The following is a 21,707-nucleotide window of genomic DNA, read 5'->3' as shown; positions in this document are numbered from 1 at the left end:
GAGCCCACTGACCCCTGACCCTTGCATTTGCGGGGGATATTAGTGTGTGTATGTGTGTGTGTGTGTTTGTTGTCTGCTGCTGACTGTGAGGTCTCCCAGGGATGCACACCACACACACACATACACACACACACACACACACTGAAACCAAAAGATCCAGATACACAGGCACAAAAACAAACAAATACATATATGTACATGCATATAAACATAGAGGCAGACACATACAGAATAATACAGCCACAGAGAAACCCAAAGACCTGGACATGCAGCCAGCACCTCTTATATCAGTCACAAAACACAAAGACAAACACATTTGTGTACACACACACCCATATGCACTCAGATGGGTACACACACAGAGACAGTCAAAGACATATCCACACAACTATCTACTCTTACAAATGGTCACAAAGATACACGCTTTTGTGAAGACGCACTTACAAATGGCCATACAGGAACACACCACACCACACAGAAATACACGCACCACACATAAATACATTCAAAGATACAGACAACAGCCAGCACTCCTACACGGCCTCAAAGACATGAAGGCCAACAGAGCGTGTACACACCCCACATTTCCATGGGCACACAGAAAAGCAGGTACACAGAAGAAGCACTGTCAAAGACACTGCCATACAAGCCCCTCTTACACATAACTACAAAACCAGATGCACACACCGGTGTTCACACCCCCGTGCATGGGCTTACAGACCCACAGCTGGCCACACAGTCACAGACATGCAGACGGACACACTTGTGCTCACACACTCCGAAAACACGAACATGTGTTTAACACTGGACTTGCCTTTCCCTGAGTTCATGCGGCCTCTGTGACCCTCAGGGTACAACATACCTGCCATCCTCCTGCACAGGCCAGGTTCACAGGCCCTGGTGACAGAGAAACCTGGGATCAGATCTGGGCTCTGCACTCCTGGTCATGTGACCTGAGCCTTGGGCAGCCTTGTGACCTCTCTCTGCCTCAGTTTCCCATGCTATTAAATGGAGAAATCACTAAGGTCATTTGTGTAACCCTGGGCCAGACTCAGAGGCCTCTGAATCTGACATTGTCTTATTGTTAACTCCATTTTAGAGATGAGAAAACTGAGATTTAGCAAAGTGGAGCTAATTCTCCTGAGGTCCTCCTGGTGGTTAAGGACAGAAACTGCCCCCACCTCAGATGGTCAGACACCAGCCCGGACACCATGCTCTGTAAGACACTATCAGAAGAAATTGGTCATGATCACACCCAGGCCCAGGCGTAGCCCTGCCACGCACACACACACGAGTGCACACGCATGTACACACACAAGTGTGCGTGTGGCCTCAGAGGATCCAGGCAGCTTCGAAAGTCTCCCTCATCCCTGTCTGTTGGAGCCCTCTCAGCCTCTGCCTGCACCCCAGGGTCACCAGCAGTCCCTGGTTAATGATAACCCCGATGTTTATGCAGCACCAGGGAGGGGGTCAGGGGAAGCAAGGGGACAAACAGGCGGGGGCACCTGGCCAGCTCTTAGCCAACCCAGCTTTCTTCCTTCGTAGGGCCAACCCCGGAGCACTGACCGACCCACAGTGGAGTGGCTCAGCACTTTCTAGCTGTGTGCTGTGGGCCAAATGCCTTAACCTCTCTGTGGCTTCATTTCTCTTTCTGTAAAATGAAGATAATAATCATAGCATTCACCTCAGAGGGAGGTTGGGACAATTACCTAAAATAATCCACGTTAAACAAGGAGAACGGAGCCTGACACACGGTAAGTGAAGAAAGTTAGCTGCTGTCATAGCATTGGCGTCCCCCTTCTCACTGTAAACAGAGTGGAAATGCTTCTGGGATGGCTGCTCTATGAGTGTGGGCTCAGGCCTGCCATCGTCCCCTCTGTGTCCCTGGAACTAAGCTCTTTATTTGCATTTTCAGTACCCTATAAAGTCTATCATACCCGTTCTTCAGCTGAGGAAACAAAGAGCCACGTGGCCTTGCTTAAGTCACAAGCTGCGTGTTTGCAGGGCTAGGACCTGGGCCTAGAATCTACTACCCTGCGCCGAACCCCAAGAGGATGAGTTGCCTCCATCTTATTGCTGAGTCCTTTCCACCACTGGGAAGTGGGTGCCACCATTGCCCCCACTTGACAGATGGGAAAACTTAGGCCTAGGCCTGGAACTCAGATCTGCGTGACCTCTGAGCTGGTGCTTCAGCAAGTCTCTGAGTGTGTGCTCCAGTGGGGAGAGAGGCTGTGTGTGTTCCTCAGTCACAGGGGCGAGTCCTCAGATCCCAGGCGATGAGGTGGTACGGCCTAGTGGTTAGGCCTAGAGCTGACCAGGGCCACGAAACTAATCATTTAACCTCCTTGTGCCTCAGTTTCTCCATCTGTGAAGTAGAGACGGGGTTGCTGTGAGGACTGTGTGTGAGTAAATTCATGTAAAGACTGGCACATAGTAAGTGCTCAATAAATATTACTATTATTTCAGATTGAGTGACAAGTGTCGTTTATTTACTTTTCTAATTTAATGGGCAGAACCCATCCAAATCGCTAAAAGTTTAGTCCAAATGAAAACAATCAATTGTCCACATGTCTGTGAATTCCGATCTCCAAAGAAAAAAGGCAAGTAACACGGAGAGGCTGTGGAGCCAGCTGCCTGGATATGAATCCTGGGTTACAAGCTCAGGTTACTTGAACTTGTAGCCTCAGTTTCTCCAGCTGTAAAATAGTGATGGTAATGGTGCCAATCTCAAAGGGCGATGGTGAGATGAAATTCCAGGACAAGGCCTGGTGCAAAGCAGACGCTGAAGAAATGGGTGGTATCGTTATTACCATTTCCTTAGGTTGGCCCTGCCCTACCCCCAGTGGGTGGTGGGCACTCAAGGGGTTAACTTCAGGGAAGGGGAGGAAGGAGGTGGGTTTGGGGCAGGGCAGCTGTCCTGCGAGTGTGGCCACCAGAGGGAGTAGCTGGATCTGAGCTGGCCCCTCCAAGCCTTGGTGACAGCGCCCACCACACCCTCCTGGAGCCAGGGGAGGGGGCTGGCTGGGAGTAACCAGGATGTCCCCAGCCCCCAGCGGCCTCTCCTTCCACCCCCCTCGCCAGTCTGGAGAGCCATCCGGTCCCCACCCTGGTGACATTCTCCTCAAACTCCCTGAATGGGGATTGAGTGGGAAATCTGGGGAGGGGGCTGGCTGGGAGTGGTCGGGGAGGCTCCGGCCATCCTGTCCCCTCCCCAGGGCTGCTCTTCCTATGGCCTCTCTGACCCCGTCCTCCTTCCCACCCTGCTCTGCCGGCACACTCGGTGCCCGGTGCCTGGTGCCGGTGCCGGGGAGTCCCTTCCCTAAACGTTCAGGGAGAAGGGGCGTGGGAGGAGGCAAAGGGAGCTGGAAAGGGGGGCAGGACGACGAGAAATAGAGACAACAGACAGAGGGACTCACACACACACACACACACACACACACACACACACACACACAGTCCAGCAGAGACCTAAAGAGACTGAAAAACAGACCGAGATAGAGAAACAGAAAGACAGAAATAGAGACAGAAATACAGAGGAAACAGATGAACGCACAGAGTCAAAAATAACAGAGAGAGAGAGGGACAGAAATTCAGGGAGAGGGAGAGAAATAAACAGAAAATTCGGTACGGGGAGAAGGGCAGACTGAAGGAGAGTCAGAGAGAGGAGCGAGACCCAAGGCAGGGCGAGCGCGGGTGGGACGGAGGGTCGCCTGCTGTAGGAGATGTAGTGGCCTGGGCCGGGCTGGGTGGGCAGAGAGAAGCGGGTGCCTCCCCTGGGGGGTGAGGGGGCATGGGAGGGGTGGGCATTCTGCTGCTGCTGCTGCTGCTGGCTGGGGCAGGAGCTGGGGGGACCTGGAGACCCCTAAAGGGAAAGTGTCCTCCACGCTGCTCCTGCTCCAAAGACAGTGCCCTGTGTGAGGGCTCCCCGGATCTGCCCGAGAGCTTCTCCCCGACCCTGCTGTCACTGTGAGTGTCGCCCTCTGTGGGCCTGAAGGTGGGCATGGGAGACCTGGGACCCTAGGGCTTGGGGCAGGGTGTCAGGGTCTCCAAGGAAACAGGTGCCTGTTGAGATCTTGGGAGATGGGTAGCAAAGGATGTTGGGATGTCTGCAAGGGGGCTACTGGGATTTGGAAGGGAGCACAGGGGAAATCCCAAAGGGCAGGGGCAGCATTTGGGGCCCAGAGGAAGGATAGCCAGGGGGTGGGCCGAGTGCTGCCAGGGTCCTTGCCAAGTGAGGAGGGCAAATGCTTGTCTCCCCTGGGATGTAGGGGAAGTATGCCCAGGGTCAGGGTGGCACGTGAGGGTCTCCTGGACATCAGAGGACTCTGGTTTGGGACTGGAACACTGGACTGGTGTTCTCCTCACCCACCACTGCCCACGTCCCCAGCTCACTCGTCAGGACTGGAGTCACCCAGCTGAAGGCCGGCAGCTTCCTGAGGATGCCGTCACTGCACCTGCTGTGAGTGGGGCCTGGCTGAGCTGACAACCAGCTCCAGGGAGTGGGTGTTTATGCACACGCATGTGGGGGGTGTGCACACACAGGCATGGGTGAGTGTGCATGCACGCGTGTGAGGATGTGTGCACACACAGGTGTGTGTCTGAATGAATTCATATCCGTGCACATCCTCATACCCATGTGCACACGCGTGTGCCAAGGGTGGGAGCCAAGGTTAAACTGTCAGATGGGCGGCAGCAACTCTGGAAAAATTTTTTTTTCCTCCCTTGCCAGCCTCTTCACATCCAACTCCTTCTCTGTGATCGAGGACGATGCGTTTGCAGGCCTGTCACACCTGCAGTACCTGTGAGTGAGGCCAGGGATGGGCAGATGGGCCTGGGAGGAAGAGGCGCCCCGCTGTGGCTCCTAGAGCAGGGGGAAGTAGGAGCTGTGGCCCTGGGGAGGAGGTGCCTAGACAAGGGTCCCCCTGTAGCTGCAAGAGGCCTCGCTCCTTGGGTGGGGTCAAGGCTACTGGTCAGCTCTGTAATCTTGGCCTGCTCCCTTCATCTCTCTGCTCAAGATCTACAAAGGGCCTGGATAATCAGAGACAATTTCCGGCCCTACCTGACTCGTGGGAACACAAGGAGGATGTCTACACAGAGGCCAAAGACAGGAAATGTTCCAAATTAACAGGAAACAACTCCAAGTTAGGTGGTAATAGTGTGACAAATGACACTGTGGTAGTATGATAAATGGTGGCACTGATGGCGGATAGTCGTGGCACAGGTGGTCATGGTGGTAGTGGCAAAGACAGTACGACAGTGCTGGCTCCGGTGTTAATCATGATGGCAGTGGTGTTGATCCTGTCGCTGATGATGATGGGGAGGAGGTGGTGCCATTGAGCCTGACGGAATGGGGATGTTGTTAATAAAAATGGCAGAACCAATGGTGATGGCACCATCGGTGATATTGACAAAGTTTGTGGGGCTGGTGCTAGTGATAACCGTGTGTTGTGGGGGGTGGTAGTTATGATATTGGTGTTGATGCTGGTGACAGCTGTGGGAAGGATGTTAGTGCTGGTATTTATGGCAATATTGTTGGTACTGGGGTGGTGATGATGTGGAGGTATTTGTAATCACGAAAATCATGACAGCAGTGGCGCTGGTGGTGGGTGAAGACGTGAGTGTTGGAGATAACGGTGATGCTGTAGGTGATGGCAATTCCGGTGCTAGTGCTGATGCTTATGTGATGGTTGCAGTGTTGGTGAAGATGGTGGCAGTCTTTTTGGTGTTGACCATGAAAGTTGTGTTGTTGGTGAAGCTTATCAGCGTTATTGGTGTGGGGTTGGTAGCGATGATATTGGTGTCGGTGTTGATAACGGGAGTGATTGGTAACGTTGGTGTTGGTGATGATGGCTACAGTGTTGGTGATGATGGTGGCATGGTACGGTGTTGGGAATGATGGTAGTTATTGGTACTGGGGTTGGCGATGATGATAGAGGCGCGAGTGCTGGAGATGTGGGCATTGGGTTGGTCATTAGGGATGATGGTGGAGGTATTGGTGGTGACGCTGGTGGCAGTGGTGGTGATGGTTATGGCAGTGTTCATGGTGAGGCTGGCAATGACCACAGAGCCAGGTTCATGGCCCCTGGGATTGAGGGCTGGGACCTTGGTGAGAAGTTTCTGAGGAGGCTTTCCCTGGGATTGTCCGAGGTGTTGGGGGAGAATTCGGCACCTTGCAGTGGCCTATGGCTTCCGTGGGGTGAGTTCCCCCAAGCACTGTGGGCCTACCCCTCACCCCACCCTCCCTCCACAGCTTCATCGAGGACAATGAGATTGGCTCCATCTCTAAGAACGCTCTCAGAGGACTCCGCTCACTCACACACCTGTGCGTGCCCCCACCGCCCCGCCCTCCACGACAGGCATCCCACACTCCAACACCCAGGGATGCAGGGTATCCTGGCAGCTGCTGATGGCTCCTCCTCCTCCTCTTCCTCCACCAGAAGCCTGGCCAATAACCACCTAGAGACCCTCCCCAGATTCCTGTTCAGAGGCCTGGAGACCCTGACTCATGTGTGAGGCTCAAGGGGGCTAGGAGGGTTGAGGATTGGGGCATGTTTGAGGGGGGCATGGGGCATCTGTACCCACTCTTGGTTGGTGCACATGAGAATGACTGCAATGGTTCTGCCATATTTTCATACCACCTGTGGGCACCCATTCCGGACCCTTGCCTGGGGAGAGGGCAGGGAGCATGGCCACCAGAGGGTGGAAGCCGGGTTGCAGCCCCTCCCGGCCTCTTGCCTCAGGGACCTCCGTGGGAACCCGTTCCAGTGTGACTGCCGTGTCCTATGGCTGCTGCAGTGGATGCCCACCATGAATGCCAGCGTGGGGACTGGGGCCTGTGCGGGCCCTGCCACTCTGGCCCACATGCTGCTCCGCCACCTCGACCCCAAGATGTTCAAGTGCAGAGCCATAGGTGGGGGCTTTCCCAGTAGGGTGGGAGGGGATTACAGAAGAAGATGGGATACTGGGGGAATGGCTGCCAGGGCTCAAGGGCTGACCTCACTCTCTGCCCTGCCATTTCTTGGCTGTGAGATGCTGAGCAAGCAGCACCACCTTCCTGAGCCTCAGTTTCCTCATCTATAAAATGGGGGAATAACCAGTGACATAGGATTGCTGTGACTATTCAGTGATGCGTCCATGCCTGCACAGCATTTGGCACAGGGCCTGGGATGGGAGACCCTTAAAAATGTTCAATCTTGTTTATGCAAAATTGATCACTTTAAAAATATTTCCTACATACCCAGTATTGTGCTAAGAACTGCATGTGCATCACCTCACTTATATTTACTTTTCTTTTGCTTTTTCGTGACTATATTTTGGTGCCTTTATGGAGAATGGGCAACGCAGAGAGTACAGCAGAGATGAAGAGCCCTGGGGCTTGCCCTCACAGAGCCCCCAGTCCAGAGGAAGGCAGGCCCCGTCTCGGACAGCAATAGCCCAGAACGATCAGGCTGGGATGGGGAGGCCCAGGCAGAGGGTCAGGGCTGAGACGAGGGAGCCAGGGGAGTGCAGTGCCAGGGCCAGGGCCACACAGAGCTGGAGGGACAGGAAGAGCTTCCTGAGGGTACGGACATTTGAGTTCAAACCTTAAGGGTCTTCACGCAGATGCTGTTAATACAATAATAACAACAGTTATGATTATCTAAGTGTAAGACATGTTTTTGGTCTGTGGGACTCAGAGATCGAGGGATTTCACTTATGGGTCACTGTTCATTCAGTTACTCAATATTCACTGAAGTCCACTCCGTGCCCAGCTCTGTGAGAGGTGACGGGCACACTGTGGTGACGAACATGGCCTTGAGCTCTGGTCTGGCCTCATGGGACTAACAGTCCTGGGGGCTTGGGGAGACAGACATTAAATAAAACACTGCACAAGTGAATGTGATAAATACAGGGAGTGGTAAGAGAGGGGGGGGGGGGGGGTCCTATGTTACAGGGAGGATCAGAAAAGGCTTCCCTGAAGAGGGGACCTAAGATCTTGATTTAGCCAACTGAAGAACAGAGGAAAGGGCACTCCAGAGAGAGGGAACGGCATGGACAATGGCCCTCAGGCCGAACAGAGCTCACCCTGCTTGAGCATTAAAAGAAGGCAGGTGTGGCTTATGGGGAGTGAGAAAAGGGAGGGATGCAGATGAGGTTAAAGGTGGCAGGGGTCTCACCGTGCAGATTCTGAAAGTCACAGAGAGGAGAGTAGACTTTATTCTGAGGGACATGGGAAACAACGGAGGGCTTGAGCAGGAGGTGACATGATTTGGGGGGCATTTTTATTTTTATTTTATTTTATTAATATTATTTTGGTGGTGGGCTGGTATGGGGATCTGAACCCTTGACCTTGGTGTGATGGGCATTTTTAAAAGATCCCCCTTTGGGTGGGCATCCTCGGTGTTTTGGCTCTGGCTTCAACCTTGCCACTTAGCAACAGGGCCTGGCACGCTGGCTCCACCACTAGCAAGCTGGGCAGCCTTGGTGTGCCAGTTACTATAAAAGCTCAGCTGCTGTAACAAAGAGGCTCAAAATATCATGAATTAAAGAAGACAGAAGGGTTTGAGGTAAGCTGTCCAGGTGAGTGGGGCAGGCCCTGGATATCGTCCTGGTTTTCATGGTTGAAAGCAGGTTGTGGCACGTCCATATGCTAGTGTGAGATGAAGGGAAAGAGACCAAGTCCAGGACAAGCTGTTTTCCCACAAGCAAGTGAGGCGAACATTAAACTGGTTACTTGTCACGTTCTATTAGGAACTTGGTCTGGACAAGGCCACACCTAACTTCCAGGGAGGGTGGTTACTGGGAGTGGCCTCCAGCTGGGTAGCTCTGATTGTATTTCATGGAAGATGAGATTGAAGGATGGGTTCTGTTGGACAACTGGCTTCCTGTACCAGTTTAGCCTTAGTTTCCTCCTCTGTAGAGATAATAACAGAATGTACCTCACAGGAATGTTGTGCGGGTAAATGAATGAACCCCTATGCTGTTTCTAAGGGATTATTTGAGGATGTGGCACAGCTTAGAAAATAAAGATGATCATGCCATTGTGAGTTAATACCTCTGTAGATAGAGATGCCACTCTGTATGTCCCTATGAGGTGACGCCATGAATGGTCCTCATTTCAGAGATGTGCAAACCGAGGCTCAGCGATGAGGATCCTTGGGGTCCGCTGAGCCTGCCTGACTCTCTCCTGCCACCCCCAGAGCTGTCCCGGTTCCAGACAATCGGGGAGTCAGCGTTGGGCGTGGAACCCTTCTCCTACCAGGGGGAACCCCACATCGTCTTGGCACAGCCCTTCGCTGGCCGCTGCCTGATCCTCTCCTGGGACTACAGCCTGCAGCGCTTCCGGCCGGAGGAAGAGCTGTCCGGTGAGCCCCCTTCCCATCCTCCTGCCTGCCCAGTAGCCTGCCTGACAGGCCTGACCTGCCCCCCAACTCCCTACAGCGCCCTCGGTGGTGTCCTGCAAGCCGCTGGTGCTGGGCCTGCGCCTCTTTGTGCTGGCCGCCCGCCTGTGGGGTGGCTCACAGCTGTGGGCACGGCCCAGCCCCGACCTGCGCCTGGCCCCGATGCAAGTCCTCGCTCCGCGGCGGCTGCTGCGGCCCAATGATGCTGAACTCCTGTGGTTGGACGGGCAGCCCTGCTTCGTGGTGGCCGATGCCTCCAAGGCAGGCAGCACCACGCTGCTGTGCCGGGATGGACCTGGCTTTTACCCACGCCAGAGCCTGCATGCCTGGCACCGGGACACGGACGCTGAGGCCCTCGAGCTGGATGGCCGACCCCACCTGCTGCTGGCCTCGGCCTCACAGCGGCCTGTGCTCTTCCACTGGTTTGGTGGCCGCTTCGAGAGGCGTACGGACATCCCTGAGGCTGAGGATGTCTATGCCACACGCCACTTCCAGGCTGGTGGGGATGTGTTCCTGTGCCTGACACGCTACATTGGGGACTCCATGGTGAGGCTGAGCTCCATCAGGTGGCGCGGGCAGCAGAGGACACAAGCCAGGCCTGACAATGCAGCTGACCCCATTGAAGGCTGGCTTTTCAGCACTGACCACCCAATGTGGGCTGGTCTTTCAGCACTGACCTTACCTTGCACACTAGTCTCTAAACTCTGACCCAGCCTCACATGCTCACCTTTGAACTCTGACCCTATCCCTACACTGACCACAAGACTGACTGTGACCCCTTGAGGCTGGCTAATTCTAAATCACTCCCCATCCCCCAGCACTGACACTGGCCCCAAGTTTCTGATTCTACCCTCCAAATTCTGGCTCTATAACTCTGACACTCTGCAGGACTTACATTTAGCCATAGTCATGGCCATCCCCACCCTGACACTCTGAACTCCCAATGCCAATGCTGGTGTCAAGCCCTGCCCACACCCTCCAGCACCCTCTTTCTGGAGTGAGGTGCAGCCAGGGGAGGTTTCGGAGCCTAGAAGGGCCCTGAGCTGATTCAGGTGTACACAGGGTCTGTGTGTGGGGAGCAGACTGTGGGGACAGTGACGGGAGCAGGAGACCAGGGAAGAGGCTGTCGTAACATCCAGGCAGGAGGGGATGGAGTCTGGGTCGAGATGCAGCCAGAAGAAGTGGGTGAAACATTAAACTATAGTAGGTAAAACCAACAGATTCCCTTGCTGTCTGATTCTAGGTTGGTGTGAGGGAGAGAAGGGCCAACAATAACTCCAAATCTGTGACCTAAGCAGCTGGGTGGTGACACTTATGAAGATAAGAAAGCTGCAGGAGTTTGGGGACCTACAGGCTTCTGTTTCCAATGGGCCTGGAGGACTAGGGGCAGGCCTGGCCTCTGGGACCTCAGGGCCTAACTTGCCACCACCCACAGGTCATGCGCTGGGACGGCTCCATGTTTCGCCTGCTGCAGCAACTTCCCTCACGGGGTGCCCACGTCTTCCAGCCGCTGCTTATCGCCAAGGACCAGCTGGCTATCCTAGGCAGTGACTTCGCCTTCAGCCAGGTCTTCCACCTGGAGCCTGACAAGGGGCTTCTGGAGCCGCTTCAGGAGCTGGGGCCCCCGGCCTTGGTGGCCCCCCGTGCCTTTGCCCACATCACCATGGCTGGCAGACGCTTCCTCTTCGCTGCTTGTTTCAAGGGCCCCACACAGATCTACCAGCATCACGAGTTAGACCTCAGTGCCTGAGACAGACAGGACCCTGCACATGGCTGGGGGGCTGACGTAGGGAGTCTTAGGTCTCTGGACACCCCTTTGGCAGGCCTCCTGGCCCCACTTGGGATGACGGCCAGTCCTGTGAGATACTGGCCACAGGTCAAGTTCATCAGCCCCAGGTCCAGGCCCTGGCCCACTTCTTGGAGGGTCTGGGCTCACTGGGGTAATGGAAGGTCTCAGCCTACTGGACCTTCTGAGCTGGCCTTCCAGTCTGAAGCAATATCTTGGCTGGGACAGGTGCCCCTACCAAAGGAGACTTGGAGGCTCAGGCTGGGGCGCTGCATGGAGCCGGAATACAGAAGTCAAGGTGGGAGAGATGTGCAGGGGTCTGCTAGCTGTCCTCTCAACCCCGGGGCGGGGGCGCCTCCCCTCTCCCCGCTCCCCACGGCAGTACCGAGGAGACAGCGCTCCTTGGCGTTCCTTTCCCTCTAAACTCAATCCCACCAATCGCTCCCACGGAGGAGTGCCCGCCTCCGTGACGTGCCAGTCGCCGGGCGGTCCCCCTAGCCCGGCTTGCAGACTCCCTGCGCTGCTTCTGCGCATGCCTGCTGCCGGGGCCGAAGCCCGGCCCCTCCCCGCTCCTGCGCGTGCGTGGGGGGTGGGGGCGGGGAAGCAGGCAGTCGCGAGGCGTCGGGGAGCCCTAGGTACCCCTCCCCGACGGGCGACAGGGGCGAGGGCACCAAGTGTACGAACTCAATAAATGCGCTGTGCACCCGCCCCGCCCCACGGGCTCATTGGGAGAGGGGATCTTGTGAGTGGCCTGGAGGGAAGGGTGGCTGCTGTCCCAGGAGCGATGTTTTGGAGAAGAGGTCCCAGGGACGCAGTGTGGCTGCCCCTGGTGAACTGTTGCGGGGTCTCTGTGTGGGCTCGTGATTATGGGGGGGGGGCATGGGATATTTGAGGGATATAAGGGAACTATTAGGGGTCAGGTCACGTTTATTGACTCTTGGGGTTGTTGTCTCAGGCATGCAGGCGATATTTTAGGGTGTTTTAAGCATTTTATGGGGTGGCTCATGGGAACATTCTGGATGCCTTATTAGGTATTGGGGAGTATCAAGGGAATTTGAAGCTCGTTGGAAGTTCTTATATCATGTGGCCATTGTATATTATTAGGTGCATCATTGGGAATTACTTAAAGGTCTCAGGTACATCTGAGTATTTAGAAAGGTTTCATAATAAGGTGGGGTCTCAGGGGCGAATGAGAGGGTCTTAGGTGTCTTACTATTATAATCATAAACTGAGTACTCCCATCACGGTAGGATGATCCTACATCTTAGTTTTCCTGGGATAGCCCCAGTGTCCACCTGGCTGTCCCAGCATTCCATTTGGTTAGGGGTCTCTTTCACTCTCAAAAGTGTCCCATATTTGGCTGCTAGAAAATGTTAAAGTACACATGAGGCTCCCATGGCCATGGAGGCAGAGGGCAGACCCTATGCCCTCTACCAAGTCTTGAGGGAGCAGGCCTTTCCCAGCAAAGAGATTCGGTGCCAGCTTTGATGTCAGCCCCCAGTTCAGGTCCACCTTCTCCTGGCCCCCCAAACCCACCCTTGTGCCCACATAAGGAGTCTTGAGGCTGCTTGGGCAGAAGGCAAAATCATTTTAGATTAAAAATTGACCCCTCCAATGAGAGGTGAGATAAGACCCTGGCAAGGTGGCCTGAGTCAAGCAGGGAGAATTCCATCTCAGAGTTCAGACCCTTGTGCTGAGCCAGGACATAGGGACAGAACAAGCCCCTGCATGTGCTCTTTTGGCTGGTCCATCCTCAGCAGTTATCAGCAGAGCCTGGGAGAAGTGGTGGGGTCAGCTTGTGAAGGTGGACAGAGTTCTTTCTCCCAATGTGCATGCGCCACGTGCACACGCGTATGCACCCCTCCCTTCCCATGTTCCCCTCAGCCCCATGCTGTCCCAGTCTTACCTGGAGTGATCAGAGGTGGAGCGTCCCCTGGACGGTGACTAGAGAAACAAACCCAGTGAGATCTGTATCCACCCCCATTTGTCCTCCCCCTCAGGACTAGAGGATTCTAAGCTTGTCCAGACATGGCTTCCTGGCTATTTTTCTTTTGTAGGGTTGTACAATCCTGGGGACCAATGCTTTTCAGGATTTGGGGCCCTCTGATGATTATCAGCTATGAATAATATACCTGGGAAAACTTAGTGGTAGGAACTCTCCAGGGCAGAGCCTGGAGGCCTGTCCTCTTTCTTCCAGATTTAGCTCTTTGACCCTGAAAAGCACCTATCCAGCATGAGGCAGGCATGCCAGGAACCCATCTTACCTGGGCTTCTGGCTGAACCTGCATTTGCATTTTCCACCTGTTGGGGACAGGTGGAATGTTCAGGGGAGGGGACCCACAGCCCTGCCCTTCCTGCTACCCTGCCCCCCCCCCCCCCCCCCCCCCCCCCCCCCCAGCTCCTCCACTCACTCATGAGGACAATGATGCCCAAAGCACACAGAATCCCTGCGCAGATGAGCCCACCGACCTGGAGGCTGTGCCAGTCTAGGAGAAAAGCAGAACGGACCTCAATGCCAGCCTGTGTCCTCCCCATCCATCCCCCCATCCATTTGACAAATAGGTATTGAGCACCTAGAAGAGAACAGACAAAAATCCCAGCCCTGCACCAGCAAACAGGACATGTCAAGTAGGTTCAGGCAGAGATAAGCGGTCTGAAGAAAATCAAGCAGGGTAGGGGATAGAAAGTCAGAGGGCGGCCCTTTTAGAGAGAGGGGTCAGGGAAGGCCGCTCCAAGGTGGCCACATTTGAGCAGAGGCCGGAAGGAGTTGTGTGGATATATGGAAGAAAGTGTTCCAGGTGGAGGGATCAGCAAGAGCAAAGGTCCGGAGGCTGAAGGGAGTCTGCTGTGCCTGAGGGACAGCAGGGGGCCAGTGTGGCTGGAGCAGGAGTGACGGGGGTGGAGGAGGGGTGGGGAGCGAGGAGGGGGTGCAGATTGGTGGAACCTGAAGGTGGAGTAGCTCACCTCCTCCAGGAAGTTTTCTCAAGTCAACCCTTCTCTCAGCAGTTGATTTGAACCAAACAATGGCTTCTTGTGAACTGTCCCCACTTCCTGGCTGTGTCTGACTATCTTGCTGGAATAGAATCTTCCCAAAGACCAAGTTGCCATCTCTTGTTCGTTTAATCCACTGTGTTTCCTGTTCGATGGCCCAGTCCTAACCCCTTCCTATCCTTGCCCCTGTTTGTACCAGCCACATCAGACCCTCACCCAACCCTGTGTGGGACCCTTGGCACAAAATAGTATGTGGGGTTGAGGGCGAGGTGAAGTGGGGGCACAAGCTCTCACCATAGTAGAAAGGACTGTTTTTATCTGCAAGGAAAGAAAAAAGAAAATGAATCCAGGATGCAGGGGTCCCAGGAGGAACTTGGGGGTGGGACAGGTAGAGGCGCCCAATCTGACTCACCTTCAGGGTCGTTGGCATCCAGGGCAGGCAGGCCTGGTGGGGAGAAGCGGGGAAGGAGGGGGGGATGGTGTTGCTGGCCTCAGCCAAGCCTCTCAGAACGGCCAGTGAAGCCTCAGGGCCCTCAGGAGAGGGTCCCATGGGGGACAGTTCCCCACCTCCCAGGGCATAGGGGTCCTGCCCCAGGTGAGCTGCCTCTGCACATCCGCCCATGGAGTCGTGGACTCGCCCACTCTGCCCCACACCTTCCAGTCATAACAGCACTTTGCCACCTGAAATAGGTGCTAAGCCAGGTGGGTTTTGGCCACCACTTGCTCCTATGTTTCCAGACACATGGTTAATGCATGCTTCCTGCAGATACAGAGGACTTTTCTTGTCAAGATGACAGATAGTTTCCATTCCAGTGCCCTCTTTTCTCAAATCCATTCATTCTTGTGGCCCATCTTCCTGATTCTGCCACATCTTGTGCTGCTGTTTGCTCACCAAAAACTTTAAAACGACTCACTCTTATATACTTAAATATCCTTTATATAAAAATGCAACTTGGTCCATTTTCACCATGATTAAAGGAAATAAATAAATAAACGAAAAATAAAAAAAAATAAATGCAACTTGGCCTGACCAAGTACAGTGGTGTTTACAACTAATGGATCACAGCCAGTTACAGATTTCTTTGTTCCTTCTCCACTCCCACTGGCTCACTTGACTGGCCTTAAAAAATTTTTTCAATTTAAAAATAAATAAATAAAAATGCAACTTTACCTCACTACCCTAAATGGAATACCAGTCTTGCCCAGTGTAATGGAGAAGAAGAAATCCAATGAGAGCAAAAGACTAGGATTAAATTCTGGCTGGAAGCAGCGGGCTACCTTAGCTCTGGGGCTAAACTCTGTTGAAGAGAGATTAATACTTTTTAATTATATTTAAAGCACAAACACACAGAACTTATTCCGTACCAGGCACCGTTCTAGGCACTTTTCAAATACTAACTCATTTAATCCTTGCAGTGACTCTATGAGTAGGTGCTATCATTCCCCTCATTTTTGCACATGGGGAAACTGAGGCACAGAGGGTTTTGGTCACTTGCTACACAACCACTAGGCTCCCAGTTAACTCTTGTAATAAAAGTGTTGGGGAGATGTGAAAGACACAGTAGCACTGGGCTGAGCCTTCTCCTTCATGTCCTCAGATTTACAAGAGAACGGGCAAGATGGTGATTTTGTAGCTGTGTGAGCTGCTGCTATAAGGGGCCCTATCCTGTGTGTCCTTTGAAGTCACTAAGAACATGTTGGCCTAGTAGCCAACACCTCCCCAGGGGAGGCAGAAAAGCATGACACACACACACACACACACACACACACAAACACACGCAGGAGGGTTGGCCACCACCCAACTTGGGGCATCCAGGGGAAAGAGCATTTTGGGGGTTGGGTACTCACCTGCCAGGAGGACGAGAAGGCTCAGGGCCACCTCTTGCATGTTAGAACACTGGCCTAGAGGGGCACGGAGGTGGGTCCAGCTTTAGCAGGGCCACCAGGATACTGGGCTCTGTGCCCCTGGTTCCCACCACCCTCCTCTCCGGCACCCACCCAGGGCATGGCTGGTGTTGAGACTCCCTGGGCTGAGAGATAAGAAGGAGCCACACAGTGAAGCGGGGGCTGGGTGAGAACTCAGACCTGATGAGGAAGCAGCTGTAATCACTCACTGGACACAGACTTCAGGCTTTGAGTGAGTCACCCTGGCAACAAAATGAGGGAGGTGCTGCCTGTTGTTATCCTCATCCTACAGATGGGGAAACTGAGGCTATGAGAGGTGAAAGTAGGTGCCCAGGGTCACCTGGCCAGGAAGCAGGATTTAAACAGGCCTGGCTCCCCAGCTGCTGTTCCTAACTCAGGACTGTCAGGGCCTCGGGGTGTTTTGGGAAATAGTGTATTGGGTGCCAGGTGGCAGGCGGCCCGGGTTCCTGGGAGCCTCTCCCATAGACAGCTCAGAGCCTGCCGGGCTCTGCCCAGGCTTTGCAGATTTCAGGCTGGGGAATGGGGCTGGCTCCTTGGGCTGCTCAGGGCAGTGGGTGGGGAGAGAACATGAGGCTGGGGTAGAGGGTCAGGGGAGGACAAACTCCTGCAGCTCCAGCTCCATCTTCTGTCCCAACTGCCCCTGCCCAACCTTAGTCCCCACCCTCCCCCACCCATCCCTAACCCCTGGCCCAGCCTAGCCCAGGCCCCCATCCCATGCAGCCCCTGCTCTCACTCCCCAGGCCCTATCCAGCTCCTCCTGGCAGCAAACACTTGTCTGCCCCCTGGTAGGCCTGCCTAGAATAAAGTACTCTTCTTTCCCCTTGCTGCCCTGGTAGCTGTCCTGTCCTCCTACAACCCTGTGTGCCTGCTATAAGCCCCCTGGCCTCTGTGCACCCCCTGCCCTCTCCCTGCTCCCTGCCCAGCTGCAAAAAGCATACGTTGTCACCATCTTGATAGCAAGAGTTAACACTCCGCCTCACCTCTCTGGACACTGCCAAATGACCTTGCTGTGCTTTCAGTCACTGAACCCCCAACAACCCCTGAGGTCAGCTATTATGTCCCCATTTCACCAGTGGCAAAACACGTGTTCAGGGAGGGGTTTGGTGCAGGTGCTTTACTGCATGCGCACAGACTACTGTCTCCACGTGCCTGCCCCAGGTCCCGGGAATCTTCTCAGCTTCCGTATTAATCCTGCATGCTGGACTCATAATTTTAATTTGAGCATCTGTTTTCTGCAGGAAGAGGGCCTGTAGCTTTGGGGAGCATTATCAAGGCATCTAGGACCCCAAAGAGTTTTGGGGAGAGCCGGAGTGGGTGGTTCCGGCACAGATTGGTAAAGGGGCTGCCTGCTGTCTAAAGCCACTCATGAGGCTCTGTTACCATGACGGTGCTAATACTAGTAATAACAGCTAATGCTTATTGAGCATTTACCGCATGCCACGCACTGTTCTTAGCTCTTGACACCTATTCATTCACCCATATAATCTTCGCAGCTTGATGAAGTTGGCACCATCATTATCCCACGTTATTGTTGCAACCCTGTAACCCCTGCGAATTCTGCTTATTGTCTGTCATATGCTGTCATCCAGTGACTGCTGAGTTTCACCTCTTAAGCCTCTTTCTAGGGGCTCCTCCAAGCCACCCCTGGCCTGTGAGGCCCCCACTCCTCCCCATTCCCACGGCATCTCCAGCATCCCCACACAGAGGAGACTGGTGGATGATTTCAGCTGCACCCCGACCTCTGCACAGCCATTTCCAGCCAGGGCTTTTCCGGAGGCTGCTGGGAGCTGGGAGGTGGGTGCCTGCCCTCACTGTCCTGTTCAGGCCACTGTCAGAAGAGGCCCCTGGGCCAATCCTGAACTGACCACAGTTGGTGGGAAGGCAGCACTGCAGCTGGATGCTCTCGGTCCCCACTCCTGGCTCCTTCCTGGCCATGGAGGTCCCAAGGCCATCCTGAGGACTGTCTCTGCCTCTGCTTGCCTCTCTGTTTCTCCATGATGGTGGAGAATGTCCCCAGCTTCAGGACTGTGCAGAATGAGCCTTCCCCTCCGCGTCCCTGAAATCTCCTAGCCAGCGGCCCATTTCACAGCTTCTCCAGGCAGCACCATCCCCTTTTCCTAGAGGTCTCCAGGACCCACATGCTCCCAATACCTAGACACCCACTCATGCTCCATCCACCCAGGCACACCCCGTTCACTTAGATAGCCCTGGTCCACTTAGATACCCCATCCACCTAGGCACCCGCTCCCCACTCCCATCCACTCAGGTACCCCCAATCCAGATACCTCTGGTCCATCAGACACTGCCAATCTACCCAGACACCACTCGTATTTCCAGACACCCCAATCCCACTTCTGGGTCTTACCTTCACCCTAACTGGCTCACCCAGTCCCTGAGAAGAGAATGATGGGAGAGGGTCATACTAGGGAAGCCTCCAATCTCCTGCCCCCAGAAAAGGACTTTAAAGTGGGAGGATTCTAGGGTCTTTAACAGCAGAGCTACTAAGTGGTAGGGGCAGTGGTGGGGGAGAGGCAGGGAGAATTTGGAGGCAAAGCCAAGGCGGCTTGGAGGGAGGGGCCCCAGCTGCTCACCTGTGTGTCTCACGCAGGTTCAGGGAGAAATCGGGGCTACCAGGCCTGAGTTTGCCTTTATCCACAGTTGCCACGCCCTAAGCAAACCTGGGCAGGTAGAGAACAAGTCGTACTCCCTAAGGCTCAGGGGCTCTCCCACCCCATTCCTGCTCTTAAAGAGACAGCTCCACCCCCTCCCAGCCACTGGCGGCAGGGAGGTCCACAGGGTCACCAAGGTCACAGCAGTTTCAGGTGAAGAGGAAAGGACAATAAAATGGCTGGAACGCAATCCCTTGAATTAAGGGAGGGGCTTTCTGGAATCTCCTGTGTCCACAAAAGGACCTTGAAGCGGGGAGGTTCTCGGGTCCTTAGCATCAGACGTTCTTCTGGCAGGGTCTTGGAGGAAGGTGATGTGTGGATTGTGTGTTTTGCTTCGGAAAAAGATTGCTGGCAATTATGGGGGCCTTAAAGTCCCCTTCCAGGACACATCTTGCCATTGACACAGTTTGAGGGTCAGTAGAAGACGCTGGTGCGACCAAGGTCATGAGATGCAGGTAGGGGTGGGTGCAGGAAAGAAACTGGAACAATGAGCAGGGGTGGGGGTCGGGGGATGTGGGATCTTAGACCAGGCCCTAACCCCCACCCTGCCCTGGGGAGACTGAGAACTGGCTCCCAGTCACCAGGCCAGAATTTCCCAGCCTGGGCTCTTCCCAAGGGTGCTGGGAACCAGATGCCTGGATCTATAGAGCGGGCAGGGTGTTGGGGTAGGGGGCCGCCTACCACTCCAGGTCAGACCCCTCTGCACTGGGCCAGGCTCCCTCCGCCTTCCCCCTATTTCCTTCTCCCTCTCCTGCCCCTCCTCCTCACAGCATTCCTTCCGGCTGGGGTCTGTGCAGGCCCCCACATGGTCCCAGTTGGGGGTGCCCCCTCCCCCCAATTCCGCCTTCTTGGACAGAGGGACTTTTGTCTGGGGGCTGGATAGAGAACAAGGCGCCTTTGAGTGGCTGGCGGAGGATTGGGGTCACAGGGAGGGGCAGGGCCAGGAAAGGGGTGGCTCTGTACTGGCCACCAGATGGACTCCAGGCGACCCCCAACACCCTTGTGGGGGTGGGGAGGAGGGCCGCAGGAGCCAGGCCAGGGAGAGGGAGCTACTGGGAGTGTGCAGCACAGAACAAGGAAAGGGGGCTTGAAGTTCAAGGCTCTGCCAGGGACTGGTCGGTCTGCTGAGGGCAGGAAAAAGAACCCCCTAGTTCATCCCTCATTAGGGAGGGATGAGGGCAAGGAATGCTCACCCAGCTACGTGCTTTCTTTAGGCGGTTCCCTTGGGCAATTTCTCAACCCCAGGCCCTAGACTAGGACAAAGCCTCCTCCCACTCTCTTTAAGGAGGGGCCCACCCTCCTTAATGGGAGGAGGAGGGAGCGGAAGGAGCACTCAGGGCGGGGCTCAAAGTAGGAGGTGCATGGAGAGAGAGAAACAGAGGAAGGGGAGGTCTGGGGGTGGATGGGTGGGATCCCAGTCCAGCTAAGGGGGACTTTGTGTCTAAGCACATAGCATCTCGTGCCCCGACTGAAGACTTCAAGATCGAGTGTCCCTGGGAAGACCCCTTGGTGGTCTTGGGAATGGAGTGGTGTCTCCCTCTGCTGGGAGGCCTAGGAACTGCAGGCGTCAGAGAGCCGGTGGGGACCTGTGCACGTGGCTGGGGTGAAAGTGCTCTGTCCTTCATCTGGACCACAGTCTGCGACTCAGATGCTAGAGGAGCCAGGCAAGAATGGTGAACGAGTGACGCGGGACAGGTGTGAGACCATAAGACATGGTGGCAACTAAGAAAGGCTGGAGCAAGCCCCTTGGATAGATACAGAAATATCTCCCAGATACCTGGTGTAGGTAAAGTGTGGAGTATGCTGCCATTGTGAGGGGGAAATAATGTATAGGCATATGCTTGTATATGAATAAAATATCTCTGGAGATTGGCACCCATGGTTGCTTCTGGGAAGGGGAACTGGGAAGCCGGAGGATGGGGTGGAAGTGAGGCCCACTCTTCATCACCTGCCTGCCCTCTTGTACCTTTTGAATTTTATTTTATTTATATATTTTTGGCAGTTGGCCTATACTGCCTTTTGAATTTTATATTCTCATGCACTACTGTAAAATGTTCTATCTTTTAAAAGTTCAATTAAAAAAAATTAAGGGATCACCTCTACACAGTTCCAGCCAATCAGTGCTATATTTTCAAAAGATGTCAGAAATCTGAAAATGGGCGATTTCCAGTATTAAAAGATGGCTCAGATTTTTTTTAAAAAAAATATGCAGTTTGGACAAAACACATCTAAGGTCTGGTTTCAGCCTGGGGGACCACCAATAAAGACTTCTGACAACTTTATTTCCTGGATCTTTAGTCACCATGATCTTACATTCTGATGTACAGATGTTTATGGGGCTGATGCCCAACCCAGGCCAACCATAAATAATTCCTAGGCTGGACCTGAACATACCACATCCAAGTGTGTGTTGGGGGGTTATAGCCAGGAGGACTGAGCCCCCGTGTGGAGGGGCACATTGAGACCCTGGCAAAGGCTTGCAGGGTGTGGAGTACGTGCAGTCACTTGTGCCTGTCCGGGGTTGGGTCTCTTTTGGAGTGGGCCTTCCTGGCTGACTTGACTTCAGTCATATTCTAAATGCACACATATTATATGTTTCATATATCAATATATTATATAGATAATGAAAATATTTAAAATATTTTCCCCTGAGTTTGCTTTTGAAATCATTTGGCCCTGAAGAACCTGTTGAAGCTATGATTGGCCGTGATTTCTCAGTATCCCAGGAATTCTCGCAAAATGAGAAAAACCAAACCTACAGATAGTTTTCGAACATCACAAAGTTTTCAGAAATGCCATATTAAAGCACAAAATCAAAGAAAGCCACAGGGTGTTACGTAGTCATTGATTCAATCTTTTATTAATTTGGGGTCAATGATTTTATTGTTCGCCCGGATGCAGACAAGAAACAGAGCAGGCCTGGGGTCCCGGGCAGGAGTGAGGGCAGCCCCCTCC

At 54.0% G+C, this 21,707-nt stretch overlaps 2 protein-coding genes across 3 annotated transcripts; one reads left to right on the top strand and one right to left on the bottom strand.

Moving 5' to 3' along the window:
- The first annotated feature begins 3,586 nt into the window (after positions 1–3,586).
- Positions 3,587–11,872, top strand: LGI4 (leucine-rich repeat LGI family, member 4). Of its 2 annotated transcripts, none has more exons than XM_008580359.1 (9): positions 3,587–3,966; positions 4,388–4,459; positions 4,730–4,801; positions 6,251–6,322; positions 6,438–6,509; positions 6,741–6,910; positions 9,180–9,344; positions 9,421–9,926; positions 10,816–11,872. In XM_008580359.1, exons 1-9 carry the CDS (start codon positions 3,791–3,793, stop codon positions 11,128–11,130), a joined length of 1,620 nt encoding a protein of 539 aa, XP_008578581.1. In that variant the 5' UTR covers positions 3,587–3,790; the 3' UTR covers positions 11,131–11,872. The 2 variants fall into 2 exon arrangements, with proteins under 2 accessions (XP_008578581.1, XP_008578583.1); XM_008580361.1 differs by having other exon boundaries at positions 3,925–3,994.
- Positions 11,873–12,734: 862 nt separating this feature from the next.
- On the bottom strand, positions 12,735–16,215 carry FXYD3 (FXYD domain containing ion transport regulator 3). The gene is given in 9 exon segments (XM_008580358.1): positions 12,735–12,939; positions 13,073–13,110; positions 13,431–13,489; positions 13,491–13,525; positions 13,557–13,652; positions 14,452–14,475; positions 14,570–14,602; positions 16,006–16,059; positions 16,156–16,215. Coding segments are annotated over 8 exon segments (345 nt in total). The 5' UTR covers positions 16,046–16,059; positions 16,156–16,215; the 3' UTR covers positions 12,735–12,919.
- Between the last annotated feature and the right edge of the window lie 5,492 nt (positions 16,216–21,707).

Source organism: Galeopterus variegatus, unplaced genomic scaffold (genome assembly GCF_000696425.1).
Source record: "Galeopterus variegatus unplaced genomic scaffold, G_variegatus-3.0.2 Scaffold2073, whole genome shotgun sequence".
Taxonomy (NCBI): Eukaryota; Metazoa; Chordata; class Mammalia; order Dermoptera; family Cynocephalidae; genus Galeopterus; species Galeopterus variegatus.
The sequence above is the reverse complement of the archived record's forward strand: the minus strand, read 5'-3'. Positions and strand labels throughout refer to the sequence as shown.